The sequence below is a fragment of the Nycticebus coucang genome, chromosome 2 (assembly GCF_027406575.1).
Source record: "Nycticebus coucang isolate mNycCou1 chromosome 2, mNycCou1.pri, whole genome shotgun sequence".
Taxonomy (NCBI): domain Eukaryota; kingdom Metazoa; phylum Chordata; class Mammalia; order Primates; family Lorisidae; genus Nycticebus; species Nycticebus coucang.
This window is the reverse complement of record NC_069781.1, coordinates 153656344-153683973: the sequence shown is the minus strand read 5'-3', so window position 1 is coordinate 153683973 and position 27630 is coordinate 153656344. Positions and strand designations below refer to the sequence as shown.

At 38.5% G+C, this 27630-nt stretch overlaps 1 protein-coding gene across 1 annotated transcript in view; it reads left to right on the top strand.

Annotated features, from left to right (window-relative positions):
* Positions 1-24623, top strand: part of LOC128560580 (uncharacterized) — a 31275-nt gene extending 6652 nt beyond the window's left edge. Inside the window, exons 4-5 of the mRNA XM_053554051.1 lie at positions 2893-3052; positions 24436-24623. Of these exons, the coding sequence (XP_053410026.1) occupies positions 2893-3052; positions 24436-24557 (282 nt within the window). The 3' untranslated portion in view covers positions 24558-24623. The remainder of the gene's footprint in view (positions 1-2892; positions 3053-24435) is intronic.
* Positions 24624-27630: the final 3007 nt, after the last annotated feature.

Here is a 27630-nt window from a genome sequence, read left to right as displayed (position 1 = left end):
TTGGAATGTAGAATAAAATTCCAAATTTTATTCTCTATAATGTACTTTTAAAATAAAAGGTATATGTGCTTTAGAGAGTAAAATTTGGGTCATAGGCTAATTTACTAAGCCTCAGAACATAGAAAAGCAGCCTTGATTAATTTAGAACTGTGAAAGGGGGCAGGTAAAACTGTTTTCAGCTGAAATTTACTAATGCAGCAACCATTTAAATTAAATGTTTGTTAACATAATAGTGATGGCATTTTCTCCTCCTCCTCCTTGTGGTTTTGTCCAACTCCATGTTACAGTGGCAGTTGCACTGACTGTTAAGTGTTTAAATGATAGCACCATTATGTGAAGTGATTTTGAAATGAGAGATTCCAGCCAAGAATTACATCTGCTCCCATCTCCTTCAAATCATACTCCCTGGCAGTACAGATTATGATTGATTTGTTTGTGACAGATTGCAGGAAACAGTCATTGATTTTTCAATATTTTACCTTAAAATTATTTACAGTTGTAACCATGGGGAGGTATTTCCATGGGCTGTCAGCCCCTGAAAGACTAGGATAATATTCCCTGCTCTCTGACAAGACAAATTACCTGTAATGAGTGCAGTAGCTGAAGGGTATACTTTTATTTTAAAATATGTCAATAACCCCAGTGACTAAACGAATATTGATTTAGCATAATGAAGCCTGAGTAATGTGAAAATGAGCTTTTTCGAGGGGCATGGTAAAGACTTCTTTTTAGCTGGTTGTAAGAAGCTTTTCATTCTTTTCAGCTAGCTGGTAGAAATATAGTTTTATAAGCAAACCGTTAGGAATGATAGCATTGTTTCTGATGACCACGGTCCAAAAATTTTGACCTTGCTTTTAGTGATTATTTTCACATCTTATTTTGAGTCTTACTTTAAGTCTTAAAATAGTACTGATTTGTTTGATGTCTTTAACTGACTGAATATTTTTACAATTTCAATATATTTTGCTTTGGAACCTTCAATCATAAATATTAAAAATATGTACAATCATTTGTAGATGACATAATAATTATATCAAGACATTTCAAATGGGTTATTGTAGCAATTAATGTGCTATATTTTATGGTAGAATAACTCTTAGTCTCTGGACATCAGATTGCTTTCAGTGGGAATGAAGATTAATATACTTAAATCTTGACTTTTTAGGCATCAGTGCATGTTTTCATTTTTGTCAGACTTCTCCCCCCTTTTTATCTAACACTCAACTTTTTACGGATTAAGATCCCAAAGCATATGATCTTTCAAACAAGTATGATACTAAGAAGTATATACCCTATTTTTATAGTCCATCAAGGCATTTAGAGGTTTTATGCCTAAGTTAATATCTCCATGTCTCACTTGGGAAGGAGAAAATAAGGCAAACAAGTCCTGGTAATACATAGGAGAAAAATAAGTATTTGAACAAGATATTAAACTGATATTTCATGGGAGCCAAATTTATTTTATGATAACTAATAGTAATAAAATTGTATAAAAATCTATTTAGAAATTAAAAATACGTTACAATTTAAAGAAAATTCGGATTGTCTTTTGTGTTCTCTTGTTTGTCATATGGCACAGGAAACATTGAAATAAAACATGAATATATATTTTAGTGGAAAACCGGATAGATTCTAGAACACAAAATTTTAACTTTATTTTTTCCCAGGAAATTTGCTTAAGGGCATGATGCAGATGATCTTTGTCACTTGTCTAAGCAATAAACTGGATGCTTCATAAAATACTAGACCTGTGATTTTATGCGCTGTAATATTTCATTTCTCCATCGTCTCCTCTAATTCTTTCCTGTTTTCAATAAAAAAGACACTTGAAATATAGAAATATGAGATATGCACCATCATCATATATGAAATGATAACCCAAATTCTTCAACCATTAATTTAATTTATAGTTTTTAAGTTGATGTGGTATCCATAGAATTACTAATGCCTTCCAGAAAAGAAATATTGATTTTTTTTTCCTCAATAGATTTTTAGATACAATGTCTTTTCTTTAAAATCTGTGCTAAGAAAAGCACTTATATTTTGTTTATTTTGGAGTAAAATAATAAATGTATGGTCAGTACTACTGACCCATTGTTTAGTTGGAACCTGTGTGTTTATTTTATAGTACATGTATGGAACTATTTGTGTGAATTAAATTGAAGAAACATATAGATAAAATAAAGCTTTTTCTGGGGAAATTTTTCATTTGTAGATGCAAGGCCCTTGTCTATTTATTTTTTCTCCTTGAGAAAAAATATACCTTGCCCCTATTCTCCTTTAAGAAAAAAACATTCATGTAAAGTGTTTTTAAATCATGCGAGTCATTGCCTGGGTATGGTTAAAACATTTGTTTTTGAAAAGGAGAAAATGCTCCTATTTTAAAAATCTTTCTTGTATTTATGTCTGTTAAGATAAACAATTTACTTTGATACGGTACATACCAATCTACTTAGTTAATTTTTTTCCAGAATTCATTTTATTGTGTTTCGTCTGATCTTCTATGATAACTTAATATAGGAACAAATTAGCATATAATTCTATTTTCCATGTGACCTCAACCAGTTGCAAAATTGTACTACCACTTTTGGGGGGCAATTTGATAGTTTATGCAGACAGCAGCATTAAGTATTTGTAAAGGTTCAGTGTATCCTGGCTGATGTTACTGAATATGTTTTAAAGTAAGCAGTTAAAGAAATACTTCACCTCTAAGTTATTAAAATGCCTCCTAAAGGTAACATTCTAAATTAGTATACATAATTGATTTGTAATTTGTCTTCTCCCAAGCAGAAAGCAGTATAGCAAAGTTAAGCCTGATCGGTGGAGTATAAGGTATTAGGGATTGATGGTGACAGTGATAATGACAACTAAATGAATTTTTTTTTCTTTTAGATTCAGCCATCCGTCTTTGACATTTCCTGTGATCTATTTCAATCTAGATGCAAAGAACATGGAAAAATCAAGTGCTCAAGTGGTTTAAATCTGTTTTGGATATTTCTATTTACAGACTACAATATTTTTCCAATTAAAATCCTCAGTTGTCACGCAAAAGGTGATTAAGCTCCTCGTGATCACCAACTTTAATTGGAAATGCTTAGTATTATATCGAGTATCAAGTATCACTGAATACTTTTTGTTTTAATCAAGGTACAGGAAAAATAAAATAAATTTTATATGTTGACTTTTTTCTAAAATGTCTTTATTGGGTTGAATAAATGTTTATACCTGAAAAAGAGGGTTAAAAAAATCCCTTTCTCCATCATAGTAATTCTTCTGACAATCAGATATCATTACACTGGGTATAAAATCACGTTCTAATGTGACCCTATTATATTTATGGGAGGAAAAAGACTTGAAAGGTATTCCTATGTGTATTTTTTTCTGTATTAGTCCCTCTGGAATAGAACATTTCCTTCTTGAACAAATCTATTAGCTCAATTCAGATACAAGAAAAAGTTGCCTTAACTGGCAGAACATTTTTTATGTGTTTGATTTATGTAAAGAAGGTTGACATCTAGTTCTTTCACAGAATTTCTGCATCTGGGTAGACTGGTAATGACAGTCATTACGAGTTTTTGGGAAATTTCTCTTTGTAACCTTTTAGCAGCAATAAGAAAGGGAAGGATTCCTCTGTACAGGCTGGTCTCCGGCCTCTGCGGTGTGAACATGGGAATGGGCTCGTCTGGCCAAATGCACACCTTGGGTAGGGCACTGGGGAGATCACAGATGCTGATGACACTTGTAGAAACTGCTGAGTTATTTTCTCAGTGACACAGTTTATACTTTATTTCCATAGTTTGTACAATGCATCCAAGGGCGAGGATGAATTCTTAAGCTTACTTAGATCTCACATTTATTCAACTAGAATATTCCGTTTTTATTTTTTAATTAAATTTTATAATTGTGATAATTATAGTCATGTGCATTTGTACAAAATAACACAGAGAGATCCTTGAACACTTTACCTAGTTTCTTCCAAAGGTAACATCTTACAGTATACTGTGTTGTACAGTATCACAACCTGGATGTTGACACTGATATAGTTAAGACAGAGAATGTTGAGGTCACCACAAGGATCCTTCACACTGCCCTTTGTTTTTTTTTTTTTGCAGTTTTTGGCCCGGGCTGGGTCTGAACCCACCACCTCCAGCATATGGGGCCGGCACCCCACTCCTTTGAGCCACAGGCACCGCCCCACACCACCCTTTTATAGTCACACCTACTTCTCTGATGTTTTTGTCCTTTTAAGAATGTTACACAAATGGCATCATAGTATGTAACCTTCTGGAATTCCTTCTTTCACTCAACATTGTGTTCTAGAGATTCGGCTTGTTTGTGTTGATATTTTGGGGGGTTTTGTTGTTGACTAGTATGCCATGGCATGGGTATACCACAGATTGTTTAACCATTCACTAGTTGGAACATCAGGGTTGTTTCTGGTCTTTGACTATTACAAATAAAAGTGCTGAATATTTGTATAGAGGTTTTTGTGTGAACATAAGAGTTCATTTTCCTGGGATAAATGCCCAGGAGTGGAATTGTGGGCCATATGGTCATTACATGGAGTATTTTTGAGTCCATGATTTTGTGTCCATGAGAGAGAAAGGCCAGGAGGGCATCTGCATTTCTGGAGAGTGTTTGTTTCAACTACATTTGTTTATGATTTTAAAGCATACAGATTATCTTAAGTAATTTGTAACCAGGTAAAAGAAAGTATTTTTCCACATTCTAGATTTTGTTCTTACTTTAGAGAAATGATTTTGAAAAAAATTACTTCTTTTTTTGGTAAACAGTTTCTATGTAAAGGTATAAACATAGGTACAAACTATAGAAAAGACTACGCAGAGCTGACAGGGTAGTTGGGGAAATTTGGGGAGATTTTCCAGGTGTTAATAGAAACGACATTCAGGGATCTATATCGTGATTGTTTCTGAATTGACACTCTCAAATTTTGTCCCTCCCATCTCACCTGCAGTATTTGTAGAATTAAAAAAATGCTCATTTAGTTCAGCTATATTCACTTGGAAGGAAATAAAAACAAATTTCTTCTCATAGTACCTGGCCTCTAAAAGTGCAGCTACTTTACGTGATGCTTGGAAGAAACATTATGGATGTTTGGAGGAAGCACGTTTGGACGGAGGCAAGAATCCTGGTGGAAATTATAGTAAATGACATTATTTCTGTTGAGACATGATGAAGTACATATAAAACCATGTACATTATATTCTTGGGGAGATCAACTCAAATGACTTTCAAAGATAATTTTTATTCTGATTTTCTATCATATATATTGACTTTAGAACCCTTAAAGATGTAACTCCGTTCTTTTTTTTTTTTAAAGAAACATCAAACATATTTAACTGGTACAGTGATCCATCTGACAAAAGTCACTGTTGTGAATTGTTAACGGTTTGAATGGTCTTAGGCTCAGGGGATCCCAGTCTTTTACTGCATGTAAGTATGGTTTCATCTTTAGCCCATTATGGTCATGACCAAAGTGATATAAATCAGATAAGACAATAGCCTTTGCCCTTAAAGATGATCTGGATAAAAAATAGGATGTATACATGGAATCTTTAAATACCAGTATAGTCATTCATTCCCTAAGCTATTGAAATATCCTGTGTTCTAGAACTTCTAGGCCCTGGGAACCTACCAGTGAAGAAGACAATACGAAGCCCTGTTCTCTTAGCATGGTTCTCATAACTCGCAGATTAGGGTATAAGAAAAGGGGGGAAAGTAAAAGTAATTGCAAAACCAACCTGATTTTGCATTATTGGAAATTCGAAACATCTCGAATTCAGGGGAAAGATCCTAGTAGAGCTGTAGCAGTCACAGAAAATGAGAGGCTTAATTTTTTTAAGTTTTATTTTTAATTGACACATAATTGTATGTATTCACAGGGTACAGAGTGATGTTTCAACTTATGTATACGTTGTGTAAGGAACAAATGAGAGTAATTAGTTTATCCATCATGTCAAAAACATCGATTCTTTCTGGTGAGAACATTTCAAAATCCTCTCTTACTTTGAAATGTACAATATTATTACCCATTGTCACTCTACTGTGCAGTAGAACACCAGGACTCCTTCTATCTATCTGTAATTTTGTACCCATTGACCAATCTCTCCTTCTCCCCCCAGCAAGAGGCTTGGATTTATAAGGTGCATGATAGACAGAAGGAGGACATGAGAGGGGAATGAACTAGAATGTGGTTTGTTGGAAGCAGGGTGAAATCTGATCTGGCTGGAATTTTTGGAATTTGGGGCATCAAGAGAGTATGTCATTGCCCAAAAGCATATTTAACAGCTTCCTATATTTTAGGAACTGACCAGAAATGAGGAATGCTTTTTAAAAGGAGTAATATTGAATTTAAATGTGCGTTTGAGTGAAAAACAAATGGGTTCTCTTCATTATAAAACTAGAGCTTGATTTTTTTATCAAATCATAAACACATAGATCATGTATACATTAATGCGTTTATGGGGTACATTGTGCTAATTTCATATAGAATTAGGAACACTTACATCACACTGGTTAAAATATACCTCATCTTGTTTACTTAATTATTGTGTTAAGATATTTATACTCTATACTAATAGATCTGACATGTACCCTTGCATTATGCACCATAGATGTGATTCCACCATTCACCCTCCCCTCTCCCCTCCCAACACCCCTCCTCCCTCCTTCATCTTGGGCCATAGTTGTGATCTATTCTTCATGTGAAAGTGTGAGTGATTGTAAATTGGTTTCATAATAGTACTGAGTACATTGGATATTTTTTCTTCCATTCTTGAGATATTTTACTAAGTAGGATATGTTCCAGCTCCATCCATGTAAATCTAAAGGAGATAAAGTCTCCATCTTTTTTTAAGGCTGCATAATATTCCATGGTATACATGTACCACACTTTATTAATCCATTCATGAGTCCTTTAGGTTATGGGGCTCAGTGTGTGTGTGAGAGAGATAATGTGTAAAACGAAATTATTTTCCATTTTTTATATTTGATAAGAAGGAATAAGGTATTTTATACTTTATAGTATCTTAAATGAATAATCTATATGACTATAATGTTTATTTTTTTAATCTTGGTTTATCTTAGGCCTGAAATAACAAAAGAACTCAGTTCTTTTGGAAGAGCTCCAAAATTAAAACTGTGAGATCACATGTAGATAAAAATTATGTAAGAAATACATCAACAAGATTATACACAAAGCTTATGGCTTTACTAGGAAACTATTGTATTTTGGGCCATCTAAGAAAATACAAGTATTTATATATGTTACTTTTTGAAAGTGAGTAAGGTAGTGAGAGAGGGAAAAGCCTTTTCTAAATGTGCACCCAATTTTAGGAGGCTGAATAGGAAGCTCTGAGGTTCCTTGAACTTGGAAAATAGAAGACATAAGTTTCTATCAGAATTTTTTAAAATTTATTATGAATCATAGATTTGATAAACATAATTATAAAAGACATTATGAGACTCAGGATTTATGTGTAATATCGATTCAGTATCCCCAATTATATGGTATTGCCAAATAGGGAGGCCAAAATGTGTTGTGTTTTATCAAAAGGCCTACATTAGGCCAGTGACTTAAAAGTTCTGAGTACATACAATGACAAAACATTTGGAATCATCTTGTAATACAGTTTATGTGGTGGTTAAAAAAATAAAAGAAAAAATGTTGTACTTTTAGATAGTTTTTTAGAAAAAAATTGTACATATACTGCAAATCATAGGTTGGTTACCACTAGACTTCCTGGCTCTGCAGTAATTGCTGTAGTCACTGTATATTCTTTTAAAATACCAGGCACTTTATAATTTTGTCTATAATTGTTTATATATATTTCCTCCACAAAATGATTTTAGAATGACTTACTGCTAAATTAACCTACTTGCCATCTTTGAACTTAACATAATGAATACACTAAGGTGTCAGTAGACTTTGTATTTTTTTCCAGGAGCCTTCTTATTTAAGCTACCTTTCAAACTCAATCTATACAAATAGCAGGCTGCTTCCACGTGCAGGCTTTTGAATCTGGAGAAGACTTTTTTTCAGATGAGGAAGTTTAAATCTCATGAAGGTGAAGGGACTTGCTAATGAGAAATAATGAAGATTTCCATCATCTGACTCCAAAGCAAATGCTGCCAACTTGAAGGTGCTTGTCCCAACTTCTGGCAATTTGGCTTGTCAGTGTTTGTATCACATCCCTATTCTTAGTAATATGTTAGTCTGTACGTGTCGGAAATAAATGTCTGCTTGCCATTTTCATATGCAGTACATTTTGGCACCAGATATGGGTACATGTGGCAAGCATCAGTGTTTGATGCTTTGGATATAAAGGCGAGCACAATATTCCATTTATTTATTCATTGTTATTCAGGCATATCTGCTGTTTTAATATTGTGACAAATACAAGGAGTCAGATATTCCCTGAATGCACCAAAGTAGGCACTGCACCTGGCCTAGAGAGGAAACAGCACGCAGCACGCAGTTTCCGCCCTGTGGAGCGTGGAGCTGGGTGTCTGCTGGGGAGATGGAGCCATGAGCAGATGGTATAGCACAATGACAGGGAAAAGCGTAGGCGCCCAGCCCCTCGCTGGGTCTGATGGTGGTGAGCAAGGTTAAAGAGCTGCCCAGAGGAGAGGGGATGGGGGTGAGCTCTGCAGGGAAAGGGGCTCCAAGCAAGGGGAGCAAAGAGCCTTGGGGTGGTGCACTGTGGGATGAGCGTGAGCAAAGCATGTAGAGACAGGAAAGAGAAAAAAGTAGACAGGGACGGGCTATGAAGAGCTTTAATGTGCCTGACAGACGAGCTTGGGCTTCTCTTGCCAAGAGGGATGCCCCATAAAGGTTTTAAGCATGTACCAGACCAGATCTGCATAATACCACTTGGCAGGAATATGGGAGCGCGTAAGAGACCAGCAATGTTGGATGTTGAGAGACCAGTTAGGTTTTGCAAGTAGTTGTCCAGGTGAAAGATGACAGTTGCCTGAGCTAAGAGAGTGGCCAGGGGAAGTAGAGAGGTTGATGACTAGATGAGAGATACTCATGCTAGAAATAAACGCACTTGGTGACTGATTACAAGTGAGGGCAGAGGAAAAGCATGTCAACAGGGTGTCCATAGGGCTTACACAATTAGGCTGTGTTGGCAGTGTTTGGAGAAGTAGGCCCAGAAGGAAAAAGGATGAGTGGTCATTGTGGGCTGAGCAGCTGGTTTTGAGGTGCTAGTAAAATAAGGGGCTTGGAGTTCATGATCTATTCTTTCGTAATGGCACATTTTCTCTTAAAGGGCAAATTTCTCAAGAAATATGGCTTTTATTTTGTTTTTTGGGTTTTTTTTTTGCTGTGTAGTATGGCTATAATGGTCCTTTGTAAAGGAAGTCTTCAAACAAACTGTTCAACATTGTCAGGCAATGTTTGTTTTGAAAAAGATGGGGTCCAAAGGTATTAAAGGAAGGAAAGAAAAACCATTGCCAGCTGTTGTTATCTCCTAAACATTTCAGTGAATTAAGGGCAGTAAATTTCAATTGTGCATTGAGATTTGAAGATACAGAGGGGTAAAATATTTCAGAGAAAAAAGCACTTGAGAATAGTTTGGTTTTTAGAAACTTGATGAATTTAGTGACAATATTTGCATAAATGATTAACGTCATCTCCGGTTGTCATGATACATAATCTGCATCTTATTACCTCAAACTGCCATCCCAAGTACAGTCATGTGTCATTAAGTACTGGGCAGTGTTCTGAGACGCACATCGTCAGGTGATTATGTCATGTGAACATCAGACAGCGTCCTAACACAAACCTAGACTGTACCGCCCACTCCACACCTCGGCTATCAGGCACAACCTGTTTCTCCTGAGCTGCAAACCTATAGCACATTGCTGTACCGAATACTCTCGGCAATTGTGTATCTGAGCATATCTAATCACAGAAAATGTGCAGTAAAATATGGCAGTGTAATCTTACGGGTTCACCATCGTATATATACGTCATCTGTCATTGACCAAAGCATCATTAGGAGACGTATGACTACATTTATTCAGCGCCTACTAGGTACTGGATACTGAAACCATGTTGGCCCTAGCTCCAGATACTACAGCAGCCATGATCCTTTCCTCGTGGAGTTTACAGTCTAGCTGTGCCTTCCAAATCCTAAAGATAGCCTTATATGTTATTTCTGTCAGCATCAGCTTAATATAATGAATATACGTGAACACAACATATGATTCTTAAATCCTGGAATAATCAACTTGCATTATTCCCATGAGAAAGCAGTGGCAAGTTCACAGGTAGAAAAAGAGAGAAAGGATTTACTGCTGTCTTAACTTTTGCCTATTGAGGGGGGCTTCTGGAGTTTTCCTCAGAGCAGGGAAACAAGAGCAGATATGGCCACTAGCTCCTGGTTATTCCTGAGTGGTTAATAAATACGAAATTACTACATCTTTGCTCCAAAGGGTGAGGATAAAAAAGTATATATGGAATATACAGGTCTCAGAAGGAAGTTAGAACCTAGTATTTCCTTGAAATTTTGGCTTTGAAAACCTTGACATCCCACTGAGAAGCTAAACTCATGGAATCTTTGAGTTGTAAAACCAAGTAAGACCATTTTCCCCTCTCCCTGACACGCACTCATCCGCTGCTTATCTGTAGATTTCTCTGCTCTGGGTGTTTCATCTCTATGGGATACTACACTGTGTGATGTTTTGTGACTGTCTTCTTTCACTCGGTATGTTTCAAGTTTCATCCGTGTTGTAGCACACATCACATCACGTGTGTGGCCACATTTGGGCGACTATGAGAAAAATATCATAACTGGGTGGCTTGTAAACAACACAGATTTATGTCCCACAGATCTGAAGGCTGGAAGTCCAAGATCAAGGGACAGGCAGAGTTGTCTACCGAGCGCCTGACTCCAGGTTCACTGATGGCCCCTTCTCTCTGTGTCTTCACATGGGACAGGGAAGTAAGATCTTTTTTTAAGTAAATCACAATCCATTACATGTATTTCTGTACCTTCCCTGTGCCCAACCTTACCTCTGTCTCATTTTTCAGGGGAATGGGTATTCCTTCTTTCGCTCCTTATTTTCTCGTTTCCATTGTCCTCTGATTTCTTACCTCTCTTCTGTCTTCTGGAACTTAAAATTCTCCCTCTTCACTTAGTTTTTTTCTTCAGTCACTGCCATTCCAAAATATTTCCTCCAGACTCAGTTTCTTCCACTGGGAATATTTGTGTCCTTGAGCTTGTAGAAAAAAAAGAGTTTGTAGAAATGTGTCTTTCTGTTAGCTTTCTCCTCTCCCATTTCCGATTCATCCCCGCACCATCTGTCTTTCTAGTTATCTAAAGCTGTGGTCCCCAGCCCCTAAGCTGCAGACCAGTACTGGTACTAGGCCTGTTAGGAGGCTGGCCAGACAACATCACTGCCTGAGCTCCGCCTCCTCCCCCCGCCCCCACCCCCAGTCCATATCCCCTCCACCCAATCCATGGACAAATTGTCTTCCGTGAACCCATCCCTGCTGCCAACAAGGTTGGGGACTGCTGGTCTAGAGACCTTGTGGCCAGCTCTGATGGTTCCCAGTTCTTATCCTGTTTAACCTCTTTGTGCATGTAACAGTGTCCCTGGCTCCTGAGAGGCAGCAATCCCCAGGTTCTTCGTGGGCCCCTGCTGCTGTTGACTTGCTGACACCCCCCACATCGGTGTACTGCTCAAAGGTTGCTGCTCTCTGGGGTCCTGCTCTCTGCCTCAGTGCTCTCCTCTGCCTGAGCCTCTGGCTGGGATCTTCACCTGTCTACAGGGATAGTCCTGGTTGTCCTGTACTTCTCCTGTGGTACCCTCTTCCTGTGCCCTCAACACCTCCTCCTGCCATCGCCCCAGTTACCCACTTGGGTCAGTGTTCTTTCCCTTGGGTTGGGTTCATCCTGCCCTGTAAACCTTAGTCTGTCCCAATATCAGAAATACTTGAACAAGGGGCTAGGGACACAGGGTTGAGGACTCAAGGGCTCTGTACCTGAGAAGGCCACACTCCGGGTGTGGTCTATGGACTGTGACAGGCCACCAATACTTCTTTTAATAGATGAATTTTAGAGCAGTTTTCAGTTCACAGCAAGATTGAGCAGAAGGCACAGATTTCCCATACACCCCCCTACTTCCACTCCTGCACAACCTTTGCCATTATCAACATCTCCCACCTTAATAGCACATTTGGTGAACCAACAGTGACATCGTTATCACCAAAGCCTATAGTTTACATTGGCATTAACATTAGACATGTTGGCATTAGACATTCTATGGGTTTGGGCGAACACGTAACAACAGATATCAGATGGAGTCGGTTCACTGCCCTGAAAATGCCCTGTGCTTTCTTTTATGCCTGCACTCCCAAACGCCCCAACCACCGGCTTTTTCCCTGTCTCCATAGGAAACCCGCCATTTTCTGGACTATCAGATAGTTGGAATTGTAGCCTCTTACGACAGGCTGTTTTCTCAGAGTCACGTGCGTTTGTCCCCACCATGTCTTTTAATGACTCAGTAACTCATTTCTTCTGAGTGCCTTATAATGTTTTATCATCTGGATGTACCACAGATTTTTATCCATTCACCTTCTGAAGAACATCCCCCGGTTGCTTCCATGTTCTGGGAGTTACGAATAAAGCAGCTATCAACATTTGTGTGTAGGTTTTTGTGGGGATATACATTTTCAGCTCTTTAGGGTAAACACCAAAGAATCTGACTGCTGGGTCAAATGGTAAAAATTGGGTGTTAGTTTTGTGAGAAGCTGGCAAACTGTGTTTCAAAGTGGCTGTAGCATTTTGCATTCCTACCAGCAACGAATAGAGTTATGTTACTCCACATCCTCGTCAGCGCTTGTGCTGACTATTTTAATTGGTGTGTAGTGCGATCTCCTTTTAATTTGCATTTCTCTAATGACATATGATGTAGAAGACATTTTCTTTTTTTTAAATTTTTATTTATTTGTTATTGTTTGGGATTCATTGAGGGTACAAAGAATTAGGTTACGTCGGTTGCATTTGTTAGATAAAGTCCCTCTTATAATTGTGTCCTGCCCCCAAGAGGTGTGCCATACCCCGTGACCCCCATCCCCTTTCCTCCTCCCCTCTCCCCACTTGCTCATTCCCCTACACCCCGCCTTGTTTTAGCTCATCTGCTGCCTTCCTATTAGAATTGAGGACATTACATTCTTGCTTCTCCATTCTTGTGATGCTTTACTAAGAAGAACGTGTTCCACCTCCATCCAGGTTAGTACAAAAGATGTGAAGTCTGTGAACATATTTTCATATGCCTATTTGCCATTTGTCTCCTCCTCCCCCTCCTCGTTCTCATCATTCCCCTCCCTCTTTTCCTCCTCTGTTTTTCTTCTTCCCTTTTTGTGGCAGGCCCTCACCCTATTGCCTTGGTTAGAGTTCAGTAGCGACATAATAGCTCACAACCTCAAACTCCCGGGATCAAGTGATCTTCCTGCCTCAGCCTCCTGAGCAGCTAGACTCCACACTCCCACCACATTTGGCCTTTTTTTCTAATTTTTCTAGAGACAAGGTCTCGCTCTTGCTTAGACTGGTCTGGAACTCCAGACTGGCCTCAAGCAATCCTCCCACCTTAGCCTCCCAAAGTGCTAGGATTACAGGCATGATTCACCATGGCCTATATTTCTTCTTCTCAAAAAAATATTTTATTTTGGTAAAAACACTTAACATGAGATCTGTCCTCTTAACAAATATTTAAGGGTACAGTACAGCATTGTTAGCTGTGGAAACAAGGTTGTGCATAAGATCTCTAGAACTTACTCATCTTGCATAATTAAGGCTTTATGCCTAATAATTAGCAACTCCCCATTCCCTCTGCCTCTGCTCCCTGCCAGCCACAATTCTACCCTCTGATTCTATGCGTTGGACTATTTTAGGGACCTCCTGTAAGTGAAATCATGCAATGTTTGTCCTGGGACTGGCTTATTTCACTCAGCGTAATGTCCTCAAGGTTCATTCATGTTGTAGCATGTGTCAGAATGTCCCTCTTTTTTAAGGCTGAATAATAATCCACTGTATGTATAGACCACATTTTAAAAATCCTTTCCTCTGCTAGTGGACATTTAGATTGCTCCCACATCGTAACTATTGTGAACAGTGCTGCAGTGAGCATTGGGGTGCTCATATCTCTTTGAGACCCCGATTTCAGTTCTTTTGGGTAAATACCCAGGAGTTGCATCGTATGATAGATAGTATTATTTAGAATTTGTTCAGGAATTTCCATGCTATTTTCCATAGTGGCTGCATCATTTCACATTTCCACAAATAGTACAAGGTTTCCCATTTTTCCCTATCCTTAGCAACATGTGCCTTTGTTTGTTTGTTTTTATTTATTTATTTTTTTATTGTTGGGGATTCATTGAGGGTACAATAAGCCATGTTACACTGATTGCAATTGTTAGGTAAAGTCCCTCTTGCAATCATGTCTTGCCCCCATAAAGTGTGACACACACCAAGGACCCACCCCCCTCCCTCCTTCCCTCTTTCTGCTTCCCCCCCCATAACCTTAATTGTCATTAATTGTCCTCATATCAAAATTGAGTACATAGGATTCATGCTTCTCCATTCTTGTGATGCTTTACTAAGAATAATGTCTTCCACATCCATCCAGGTTAATACGAAGGATGTAAAGTCTCCATTTTTTTTAATGGCTGAATAGTATTCCATGGTATACATATACCACAGCTTGTTAATCCATTCCTGGGTTGGTGGGCGTTTAGGCTGTTTCCACATTTTGGCGATTGTAAATTGAGCTGCAATAAACAGTCTAGTACAAGTGTCCTTGTGATAAAAGGATTTTTTTCCTTCTGGGTAGATGCCCAGTAATGGGATTGCAGGATCAAAATTGGAGGTCTAGCTTGAGTGCTTTGAGGTTTCTCCATACTTCCTTCCAGAAAGGTTGTACTAGTTTGCAGTCCCACCAGCAGTGTAAAAGTGTTCCCTTCTCTCCACATCCACGCCAGCATCTGCAGTTTTGAGATTTTGTGATGTGGGCCATTCTCACTGGGGTTAGATGATATCTCAGGGTTGTTTTGATTTGCATTTCTCTAATATATAGAGATGATGAACATTTTTTCATGTGTTTGTTAGCCATTCGTCTGTCGTCATCAGAGAAAGTTCTATTCATGTCTCTTGCCCATTGATATATGGGATTGTTGGCTTTTTTCATATGGATTAATTTGAGTTCTCTATAGATCCTAGTTATCAAGCTTTTGTCTGATTGAAAATATGCAAATATCCTTTCCCATTGTGTAGGTTGTCTCTTTGCTTTGGTTGTTGTCTCCTTAGCTGTACAGAAGCTTTTCAGTGTAATGAAGTCCCATTTGTTTATTTTTGTTGTTGTTGCAATTGCCATGGCAGTCTTCTTCATGAAGTCTTTCCCCAGGCCAATATCTTCCAGTGTTTTTCCTATGCTTTCTTGGAGGATTTTTATTGTTTCATGCCTTAAATTTAAGTCCCTTATCCATCTTGAATCAATTTTTGTGAGTGGGGAAAGGTGTAGGTCCAGTTTCAGTCTTTTACATGTAGACATCCAGTTCTCCCAACACCATTTATTGAATAGGGGGTCTTTCCCCCAAGGTATGTTTGTTTGTTTTTATAATGGCCGTCCTAAAAGGTGTGAGATGATCTATCTCATTATGGTTTTGACTTGCATAATTAGTGATATTTAGCCTCTTTTCATATGCATGCTGACGGTTTGTTGTCTTCTTTGGGCAGTGTTTATTCAGGTTGCCTATGGTTTTTTTTGTTTGTTTGTTTGTTTTTTGTGGTTTTTGGCTGGGGCTGGGTTTGAACCTACCACCTCCAGGATATGGAGCCGGTGCCCTAGCCCCATGAGCCACAGGCGCCGCCCCATAGCCCATGTTTTAATCCAGTTATTTGTTTTGTTTGCTATTGAGTTACAGGAATTCCTTGTATGTTTCTGAAATTAACTTTTTATCTGACATGCAGTTTGCAAATATCTTCTCCCATTCCTTAGGTTGCCTTTTCAGTTCCGCCAATTGTTTCCTTTGCTGTGCAAAAGCTTCTTAGTTTGACATGGTCCTACTTGTCTGTTTTTGCTTTTGTTGGCTGTGCTTTTGGTATTATAGCCATGAAATCATTGCCAAGACTAAAGCCATGAAACTTTTCCCATGTTTTCTTTTAGGAGTTTTACAGTTTGGGGTCTAATATTTAAGACTTAAATCTATTTGAGTTGATTTTTATTTATGGTATAGACTAAGGGTCCGATCTCATTCTTTTTTTTTTTGAGACGGAGTTCTTTGTTGCCCTCAGTAGAGTGCCGTGGTGTCAAGCTCACAGCAACCTCTAACTCTTGGGCTTACACGATTCTCTTGCCTCATCCTCCTAAGTTCACGTAGATATTCAGTTTTCCCAGCAACATTTGTTGAAGAGACAGTCCTTTCCATATTGTGTATTTTCAGCTCTCTTGCTGAAGATAGTTGATCATATATTCAGGGAGTGATTTTCCAACTGTGTATCTTTGGTGAGATGTCTGTTAAGGTGTTTGGCCTATTTTTTAAAATCATGTTGCTCTTATTGTTGAGTTTTGAAAGTTCTTCATGTGCTGCGGGTAACAGTCCTTTATCAGCTGTGTCTTTTCAAATATTTTCCTTCAGTCTATGGCTTATCTTTTCATTCTCCACAGTGTCTTTCACAGAGCAAAAATTTTTAAATTTGATGAAGTCCAGCTTATCTATCCTTTCCTTCATAGATCGTGCCTTTGGTGTTGTATGTAAAAAGTCATCGCCAAACACAGATCATCTAGATTTTCTCCTGTGTTATCTTCTAGGAATTTTATAGTTTTGCATTTTACGTTTAGGTTTATAATCCATTTGAATCAATTTTTGTGAAGGGTATAAAGCCTTTGTCTAGATTCTTTTTTTTTTTTTAAGTGGATGTCCATTTGTTGAAAAGACTATTTTCTCCACTATATTTCCTTTGTTTCTTTATCAAAAATCATTGTGTTAATATAGTCCATTTCTGGGCTCTCTATTCTGTCCCATTGATCTATTTCTCTACCTTTTTATTTTTTTTACCACTACCACATGTTTGTGTTAATGTACCTTTATGGTAAGTCTTGAAGTTGGTAGTGTCAATCCTTCTTTTTTAATACAGCGTTATCTAATCTGGGTCTTTTGCGGCTCTATATAAACTTTAAGTTTGTTGCTATCCATAAAATAGCTTGCTTGGATTTTGATTGAGATCATATTAAATTTGTAGACCAAGTTGGGAAGCACAGACATCTTGATAATATTGAGTTTTTTATCCATGAACATGGAATATCTCTCCATTTGTTTAGGTCTTGATTTCTCCCATCAGTTTTGCAGTTTTCTTCAGGTAGATCTCATACATATTTTGTATGATTTATAACTTTGATTGGGGGACTGCTAATGTAAATGATATTAACTTAAGTAAATCTTTTTAACTTAGCATTACACTTGTTTATTGCAGGTATATATAAAAGAAATTGACTTTTGTATATTTACCTTAACTGTGCTATAATTTTTTAACTTCTTAGTTGAATTTTATTTTTATTATTTTGTTTGTTTGTTTCAAAATATTATAGGGGAATACACATTTTGGTTACATAATTTGCTTTCATACATTTTAATTCAAAATTGTAAGTGTGCCCTTCACCCAGTCTATATGCATCACATCAGTTAGGTGTGAATTAAGCCACTTTCCTACTCCCCACTTAATTTCCATTGTTTTTTATTATTTTTTATTTTATTTTGCCAGCTTACTGTGTGTGGATTTAATTTGTTTTTCTTTGCCTAGTTTCATAAGTTGCGCTTTCATTTTCATTTAGTTCAAAACATTTTGAAATTTCTTGAAGATTTCTTCTTTGACTCATATGTTATCTATAAGCGTGTTGTTTAATCTTCACTTATTCAGGGACTTCCTAGCTTATTTTTCTGTTTATGATTTCTACTTCAATTGCATTATTTTTAGATCAGATGTTATGTGATTTATATTCTTTTAAATTAGGTAAGGTGTGTTTTATGACCCAGAATGTGTTATCTTGATGAATGTTCCATACGGGTTTATGAAGAGCGTGTATTCTGCTGTTATTGAAGTAGTTTATAGATGTCAGTTACATCCAGTTGATTGATAATGTTTTGAGTTCAGCTTTGTCTTTAACTGATTTTCTGCCTGCTGGATCTGTCCATTTCTGATATAGGGGTGCTAAAGTCTTTAGCTATAATAGTGGATTCATCTGTTTCTCCAGTTCTATCAGTTCTTGCCACACGCGTTTTTGACACTCTTCACTAAGCACTTACACATTAAGGATTGTTACGTCCCGGAGAACCGACCTCTTTATCTTTCTATAATGCCTCTTTTTATCACTGATAACTCTCCTTGCTTTGAAATCTACTCTGACTGTAATTAATATAGCTTCTTTAGATTGGTGTAAGTGTGGTACAGCTTTCTCCATCCATTTACTTTTAATCTGCATGCCTGTTTATATTTAAAGTGGATTTCTTATGCGGAATATATAATTAGATCTAGGTTTTTGATCCACTCTCTTACAGTTTCTGTCTTTTAATTGGTCCATTTAGACCACTGATATTGAGACTGATTATTGATATAGTTGGAGTAATATGTCATATTTGTTACTGTTTTCTACTTGTTGCTGTTCGTTGTTCTTTGTTCTATGTTTTTTTTCTCCTCTGTTTCTGCCAGGGGTTTTAATTATACATTTTATATGCCTTTGTCTTCACTCCTTTCTTACCATATCAGTTATACTTCTTCTTTTAAATATGTTTTTAGTGGTTGCCCCAGAGTCTGCAATATACAAATTTACAATCAGTCCAAGCCTTTTAATCTAACAAAATTATACCGACTCATAGGTAGTTTGATTACCTTTTAATAACAAATAATCCTGAATTCTTCCTATTCCTTATATCATTGCTGTCATTTATTTTACTTAAACATAAGCCACATATAGGAAACATACATAATCAAATACCATTGTTTCTAGTATTATTTTGGGCAACTCCTTATATATTAAATCAATTCAGAATAAGAAAAATAGATATTTTTATTTTTCCTTCATATATTCCTTCTCTGATGTCTTTATTTATATAGATCCAAGTTTCTCACTCACGTAATTTTCCTTCTCTCTAAAAAAAAATGTTTTAACCCTTAATATTTAACATTAAACAAGACGGGCTTATTTATAACACATTTCCTCAAGTTTCATTTGTCTGAGAAAGTACTTATTTCTCCTTCCCCTTTGAAGGATAATTTTGCGGGGTGTATGTTGGTGGGGTTTATTCTTCTTAACACTTTGAGTATTTCACTTCGCCCTCTTCTTGCTTACATGGGGGCTGAGAAATCAGATGTAATTCTTAACTCCTCTGGAGGTAAATGCTTTTTCTGGCTTCATTCAAGATGTTTTCTTTATCTCTGATTTTCTGTAATTGAAGATGATGTGCCTAGGTGTAGATTTTTTTTAATGGCTCCTAATTAATCTTTTTCAAGTATATACATCTTCAACCTTTTATATAGTTCAGGTTAATGTGAGGGTACATGCCACCAAGTCAAAATATTTGAATTTGTTAGGTAGAGTCCCTCTTGTAGTTATGTCCCACACTCAAAAGGTGAGTGCCAAACACCCCACCCTGTGCCTGTTGAGTGGGAGCACCTCCCTCCCCCTCCCTCATTCCCCTTCCCACAGCATGAATTGAAATGAGTGTTTTTCCTATGTGAGCATGCATCAGATCATCTACGGGCTTCATATTAGTATTGAGTACTTTGGATAATTGCTTTTCCATTATTTTGATACTTTACTAAGAAGAATGTGTTTCAACTCCATCCAGGTTAATGGTGTGAAGTCACTGTCTTTTTTGTAGCTGAATAGTATTCCATGGTGTGCATATACCACAATTTGTTAGTCCATTCCCAAGTTGATGAGCATTTTAGCTGTAGATTTTTTTTTTCTTGGCATCAATCCTGCTTGGTGTTCTCTAAGCTTCTTGGATTTGTGGTTTGTCTGACATTGATTTGTGGACATTCTCAATCATTATGGCTTTAAGGATTTTGTTGGGTTCCTTTCCCTGTCTCTTCTCTTTCGAGTATTCTCACGACCTGTGGCTGTGCTTTCATAGCTGTCCCCAGTTCTTGGATGTTGTGTTCTGTTTTTTTCCAGACATTTTTATCTTTGCTTTTCAGTTTTGACCATTTTTATTGTGTTATCTCCAAGCTCAGAGATTCTTTCCTCAGTCTACTCAGGAGCCCACCGAAAGCATTCTTTGTTTCTGTTACAGTGTTTTTTTTTATCTCCAGCATTGCTTTTTGATTCTTAGTATTTCCATATCTCTGTTCATTTTTCCCATATGTTCTTGCACAGTCTCTACTACATTAGAACTGTTATCATCTTCATCACTGTCTTAATCTGTGCTACTACAATGGAATACCATTGACCAGTCAACTTATAAAGAATAGAAATTTATTACTTACAGTTCTGGGGACTGGGAAGTCCAAGATCAAGGCTCCAGCCCCTGCTGTCTGGTGAGAACTTCTTGCTGTGTCCTCACATGGCAAAAGGGCAAATAGAGATGAATGTTGTGTTCTCATAAGGCAGAAGAGCAAAAAAGAGAGAACCCACTCTTGCAAATGCTTTCTAAAGTGGCGTTAATCCACTCATGCAGGCGGGGCCCTCATGACCTAAACACTTCCAGTGAGGCCCCACCATCACCACTGTTGCACTGGGGATTAAGGCTCCAACACAAGAGTTTTAGAGAGGACAAAACCTGTCAAACAATAGCAATCATAGTTCTTTTAAATTACCAATATTATAATTCCAATGTTTTTGCCATATCTGAGTCTGGTTCTGATGCTAGCTTTATCTCTTCAAACTGTGTTTTTTGCCCTTTAGTAGGCCTTGTAATTTTATTCTGAAAGAGGGCATGGTATACTGGTTACAAGGAGCTGCTATAAACAGGGCTCTAGTAAAGTGGTGAGGTGAAGTCAGGGGAGGCTTTCTATAGACCTGTTGTCAGCTCAAGCTGTGAGTAAGTTTGTGCTTCTGACTGTGAATTTCCCACATGTTTCTTAGTTCCCTCTGTTAGATGGTCCAGAATGACTGGACCAGGCTGGGGTGACTGGAGTGGGACATCTCCCTTGTCCCCCATGGAAATCTAAAAGGGCTGACCCTGGGTACTTCACTCCCTCCAAGCAGCTGGACTCTAATGATACTCCAGTAGGTTAAGGCTCTGGTTCAGTCTTTTCTCTTGAAGGCAGATCTTGTTAAGAACAGAATGGAACAGAATGCTCTGGCACATTTTAAAATGGTTCTGTCCTCACCCCACCCCACTCCAGCCAGAAGTATGGGGGTGGTTCTCCAATATTATAACCTGGAACTGTAGAAGGTAAACTGTACAGAATCATAGGCCCCCAGAACTGGGTTTTCCTGGAGGACCTTTTTTTTTTGGTTTGAGACTAAGTCTCACTCTATCACCCTGGGTAAAGTGCTGTGTTAGCTCATAGCAACCTCAAACTCCTCGCTTCAAGCAATCCTCCTGCCTCAGCCTCCTGAATAGCTGGGACTATAGGCATGAGCCACCATGCTTGGCTAATTTTTCTAGTTTTAGTAGAGACAGGGTCTCACTGTTGATCAGGTTGGTCTTGAACTTCTGAGCTCAAGCAATCCATCTGCTTCAGCCTCCCAGAGTGCTGTCAGATTTGTGCACTCAAGTCTCTGGCAATGGGTCAATTACAATTCAGGATTTCCTACCCTAACCCTGGTTCCCACAGAGATTTCTACTCTTAAGTTGTTTTCTGTCTGTGCCTGCCCCTCTCTCCAGTTGCAGGGGCAGTAGTTTGTCCTCAGTCTTACCAACCTAAGAAGAGTGTTGACTTTTCAGTTAGTTCAGCTTTTTACCTGTTAAGATGGAGTGGTAACATCCAAGCCCTTTACATGCCAGACTGTCACCTGGGAGTCCACTAGCATTTTTTCTTGACCTATAACAAGATAAATGCACAAAATGAGATAAAGCATTTAGAGACTTGTATGGCAAATTGACATTGCCATGACACTCAAGTGCACAATTTTGTATTTTATAAAAATATCTTTCTACAGTAGATCAGAAATTACAAAACCAACAAACAGTTGGTCCTTCACTACAGATAAAAGGGGCTAGGAGGCAGTTCAGAAAGTTACAATTTGGAATGGAAACCAGACCATATTTGCACTTGTCCAAAAGGTGCCTTAAGAGCCAGGAGGAAAGGTTGAATGCATGGGGTGCATAGAAAAGGATGATTAGTTTTCTGAGTGGGCATAGCAGAGGGGGTGCAGCAGCCTGGGAGGGGGCATAGACATCCCCCACATCCATCTTGACCCTTCTGTCAAAGTGATCTTCCTAAAATAACATCTGACCAATTCGTGCCCTTCCTTAAATCCTTTACAGGCACCCTCTTGGCTCTCATTTCTCAACTTTGCAGCAACATACATGAGTCTCTCACCACCGGACAGTCCACTCGTATGCTTTGTTTCCCACCCTCTAGTCCACACACTCTTTCTCCCAGTGGCTGATTTCCTAAGGGAGACCCTAGCGGTCACGTCCACTGCCATGCCTCCTGCGCCTGGGCCAGGCCTTCTGTTTGGAGGGATTTCTCTCTTCTCTTCCTTTTTGGTGAAAGGCCACACATCCTTTATATCCTCCTCACTGAGGCCTTGCTGCACTAGAGGTCAAATGCACAGGCAGGGCCCAGGTGCTCAATTAATGTTATCTCTCCTGCAACTGCTTTGCCACTGCAATGCAAGCCAGCTATAGACGCGAGGGTGTGGCTGTGTTCCAATGCCACATTTACAAAAGTATTCCAACAACAGTTACAAAAATAGGCTGCAGGATTCTCAAGCAGAGAGATTATCCACCTTTTGCCCTGTCTCTGAGCAGTGAGCGTGGAACTGGAAAGGGAACTTAGAAATGAACTAACTCTGATAACTTTGTGATGGTCAGTCTTCGTGGGGTGTTTCACAGCCGGAAAGCGGGTATCTCAGGGCTGGGGCAGGGGGAAGAGGCTACAGTCAGGGGTAGGGGGAGTAGCTTTCCAGGATGGAGGCAGCTTTGCTGGGATTCCTGTATTTCTCAGGGAGAGACACTCTAAAATAGGAATTGGCCAACTTTTTCTATAAAACTCCAATTGAGAATATTTGGGGCTTTGTGGCCCAGACAATCTCTGTCACAACTACTTTGTCACTGCATGGCAAACGCAGCTGGGTGGCCGGAACCACGGCTTCATCCTTGCTGTCTCTTATAGATTAGTCACAGTCTCCTTAGTCCCCTTAGCCATAGACAAGTGGATGTGACTGTTCCAATGATACTTTCCTAAAGTGTTGAAGTAACATTTATAAAACTAGCCCACAGGCTGGATCTAGTTTGCCCTCCCCTCCTCTAGAAGAGAGAGGGCATCCCACTTCTTCTACCCTGTCTCTGAACAATCTTTCAGCCGCCTTGCTAGGTTTGCCTTTGGAGTTTCTAAATCCACAGATCTTTTATTTCCCAAAATATCATAAACAATGAATAATCTCCCCACCCTTGCCAATGAGTTGCAGAGGCCTGGAATGTCCTTCATCAGTGTTTATAAAATCTTTAACACAGAGATGTCTTTATGAGATAGATATGTGAGGTTCTTACTATTAACTTATTTGGTGACTAGGTCACCATAAAGGCATTTTGTGATGCCAGAAGTGCTCTGCCTGTGTCCTGGTGGGCTGTGTGGATTTTTGGACCTGGAAAATAGAGCTGGGGTAAAGCTGAGGTCTTAGGGGTTACCCACATCCATGGTTAGACCGTCCATGATTCATAGCCTATTGGAACAAATGCAAGGGTTACTATCATCTTTGAGTTAATAGAGTGGCAGACAGCATAGCAATGTGTGAGGTAAGCCAGTACATCTGAAAGACAAGCGTGCTTGCTTCCAGGGGGACAGTGTCTATAAAATGCTCCAATCCGATAGTCATGCCAGTTAAATCTAAAACAATGGAGTTGCCAAAACCCTGACTAACCAGAACCTGGGAAGGAGGTAAAGGAGGTTGCTAACAATATGTAGAGCCTTTTTGTCACCACTCTGTCCCTGGGGCTCCATGGAGGTTACCTCTACCTGTTCCCCTACAACTACAAATCAGGCCATCCTCTGTAAGCCTCACTGGATGGACCAGCTAGTAGTGAAGCTGGAACTGGGAGAGCTGGGAGGCCAGGACTGCAGCTTCGTCCTGCCATCTCTTGTAGATTAGCCACAGTCTACTGCTCTGAAAAACCTACAAGAACAAGACATCATCTGCCCAGCAGATTTCACCCCCAGATGCAGTCAAAGTCAATGTGTGCATCATAGTCTGGAGTAACTGGAATTCTTCTCCTTCACTTCCCTTCTGTTTCAGTTCTCCAAATACTGCAAGAAAAGCTGATGATATTCCTGATATCTCCTGATTCATCTGACGTCCAAACGTGTAAATCACATGTCAGTTCAACAACTGTTTATCAAGCACCTACTATCCCCTGATGTTGTAAATTCGATTAAGAATAGTGTATATCGGGGCAGCACCTGTGGCTCAAAGGAATAGGGCGCTGGCCCCATATGCCGGACATGGTGGGTTCAAACCCAGCCTCAGCCAAGAACTGCAAAAAACAAAAAGAATGGTGTCTATCATTATTGTGTTACACGGATTATCCTGATTATCACACAGATGCATAAGCCAGGTTTGTTTTCCTACAGCCTCTTATCTGTAGGATTTGTGAGTTAACAATGTTATACTTCTTTCTCACCGTTTATTTTTTCACACTTGATTTTTTTCATCTTGAAAGTCCATTTTGCATAACTGTATTATACATTTTGAAGAGGACGAGTTTGTATTAGTCGGTTGTAATGTTATATATTTTTATGCTTGAGTTACTTACTGTTTGCTTGGTTATTGGCCTATTAGATTTGTCATGTTATGACACATGTATTTTCAGTGGAGACGCTTAGGCTAAGCTATATTTATTTATGCCGCAGTACATTAACCATAAAACTATCCAACTACAATAAAACCATCATCATCTGGAACACTCAGGGACTGGGTTTTTCAAGATAGCCAAGTTTTACGAATTAACCGTTTTAATCAACTATTTAACTATTTGGGATGGAACTTTAAACAGTATTATCAAGTCTCATTTAACTTTGATTATAATTCACAGTCATCAGTAAGAACTGGACTGCATAAATCCGCATTAAAGGACTCAGGATTTGAGTTTTGTTTGTCTTGTTTTCTATTTTCTCGTCATCGTTTCTTGAAACATTTTACTTTCTTCGATTGCTGTCAACTGTGTTTCTCCTTGACCCTGTCTCTCGTCTCCCCTCTCTGTCCTTCAAATTGCTGCTTTTATGTTTCTGTGGACGTGGAGACCAGAGAAGGGTGCTTCTTTGAGTACAGCCAGCTTGAGAAATGGCTTCCAGAGCCCACTAGCAGGTCAGATGCCACAGTTATGTGTTAACTCGAAAGCAACTACGGTCTTCGTTCTCTCCATGGTTTAGCAATTGGAAGACGGGCTCTAAGTCTTTCTATCAACATCCCTCTCTGGTTCACAGAGCTCTGCAGAGGCTGATTATAGCCAGGATAGAGGAGCCATGGGCCTTGAGTTGGCAACTACGGGAAATATTCGAACACACTTTAGAAGAGAAAGTTAAACAGGCTTCATTTAAATTTAACAGTTTATTAAATGATGCCTACATCGTGACTACACCCTGCTAATTTTTCTTCTTCCTTCTATTGCTTCTGTTTCCTTTTATTTTATAAGCCTTAAATGCATGCTCTTTTGGCTTATGATTTATTGATTAATTCCAAAATAATCATCTCTAGTCAAAACTACAGAGCCCTTAATGATTCTAACCTTTTTCTTTCTGTTATGGTGCTTTATAATGGATGTGTTCCGTGCATTTTTTTTTTTTTTACCTTAGATAGTCTGCAAAGTAACAATGAAAAGTCCTTGTTAATGGCACCGGTGGGCGAGCGTTGGACTGGAAGCCTTGGGTGTCTTACATTCCATGCTGTGTTAGCTCCTCCCGCCTCTTCTTCTTCTTCTCTCATTGGATTCTTCAATACAAGAATCAGGAGACCAGAGGGGCAGAGGTGTCAGAAGACTCATCCAAGGTCACATCACTGTTGGCCTTCGCAGGTTTGAACTCAGCTTGTCTCTTTCCAAGGTCAGTCGTATTTTCCCACTGGTCCTAAGTACTAAGTACTCCTCATACTGGTAATAGATAATACTTAGTGCTAACTTAGATTGGTGCTGCCAGCCGCGCTGAGGACATGGAGTGTCAGGTCACACAGAGAGAGGAGTGCAGCCTGATGAGCATGTGATCTTGTGGGGACAGCATCTCATCATCTTCAACTAGCTGGTGTCCTGCTGCTGCCAGAGGTGGCTGGACACTGCCCATTGGACAACCAATGGCAGCTGGTGCAGACTTGGGGACCCTGGTACCAAATATAGTAGAGTTAATTATCATCATAGATAAAGTGTCCAATGTTCGCAGAATATTATTATTTCTAGTTGTAGTTTGTCCATATATTAGTCAGTTAATGAAATTATTATTTTTCAAACCTAGTACATACATGTTTTAAAGTAAATTCTGATCCATTTCTTAATACAAAAATATCTACTGCTTATATCCAAAGCACAAGTTTCCTTTATTTTTACTTTTAGATTTTTAAAATATAGCTTTTCTTTGGGCTGGAAAAAAATAAATGGTCTTTGGCAAAAATAATTTGTATAACCGGGTGTAATATGTTACTTACTAAATACATGGCTTATTATTTTAAGCATTATTAATGACAGAATATATTAATTAAGCTAATGTTCTAAAAAGTCTATTAAGATGTTACATTATATATAGATTAACACTTAAATAAGCCTTAAATAAATTTATTTCTTTAATTCATATGTGGGTGTATGTATTTGCTGATAGATTAGATTGCTTCCAGAGAAGTCAGCTGAACCTCAGAAATCTAAAATGTTCTCATTATCCAGTTTAGTTTAATAAAAAAAAAAAAAAAAATTAGCCTGCTCGATTTATATTAACTGACTGGTGCTATCAAGTTAATCCTGTAATTAAAATTCATTTCTCAAAGATGTTACTAAAATCTTAGAAATATTGAAGTTTTAAACCCTAAAGATTGGTAGGGAAATGATTAAATTTTCCCGACTATTTTTTTTTTTTTCCTCTCTCTCCCAGAGTGATTAATTTCACATTCTGTGTCTTCCTCCGCGAGCCATAATGCTTCTGCTGAGATTTCTAATTCAGTGAAACCTGTTTAGGGGATCATTCCTGTTAGACAGACAGCTGCTGGAAAGGCATTTGCTTTCCGAGCATGGATTTTAGATTATGGCCAATCAAGACTCCGAGCTAGATGAACACCTGTTGGAGACGTTTTTCTACAAGGAGATGGTCTCCTTAATCAGATTTCATTGTACTTCAGAACAGGGTTCATTTTAAAATGTGAGTAAAATGGCATCTGCTTTTATGATTCGTCCTTTTCAGCTGAAACACCAATTTAGAGCTTATTTATGGCATTGTTCTAGGGTGAAACAGAGGCTGA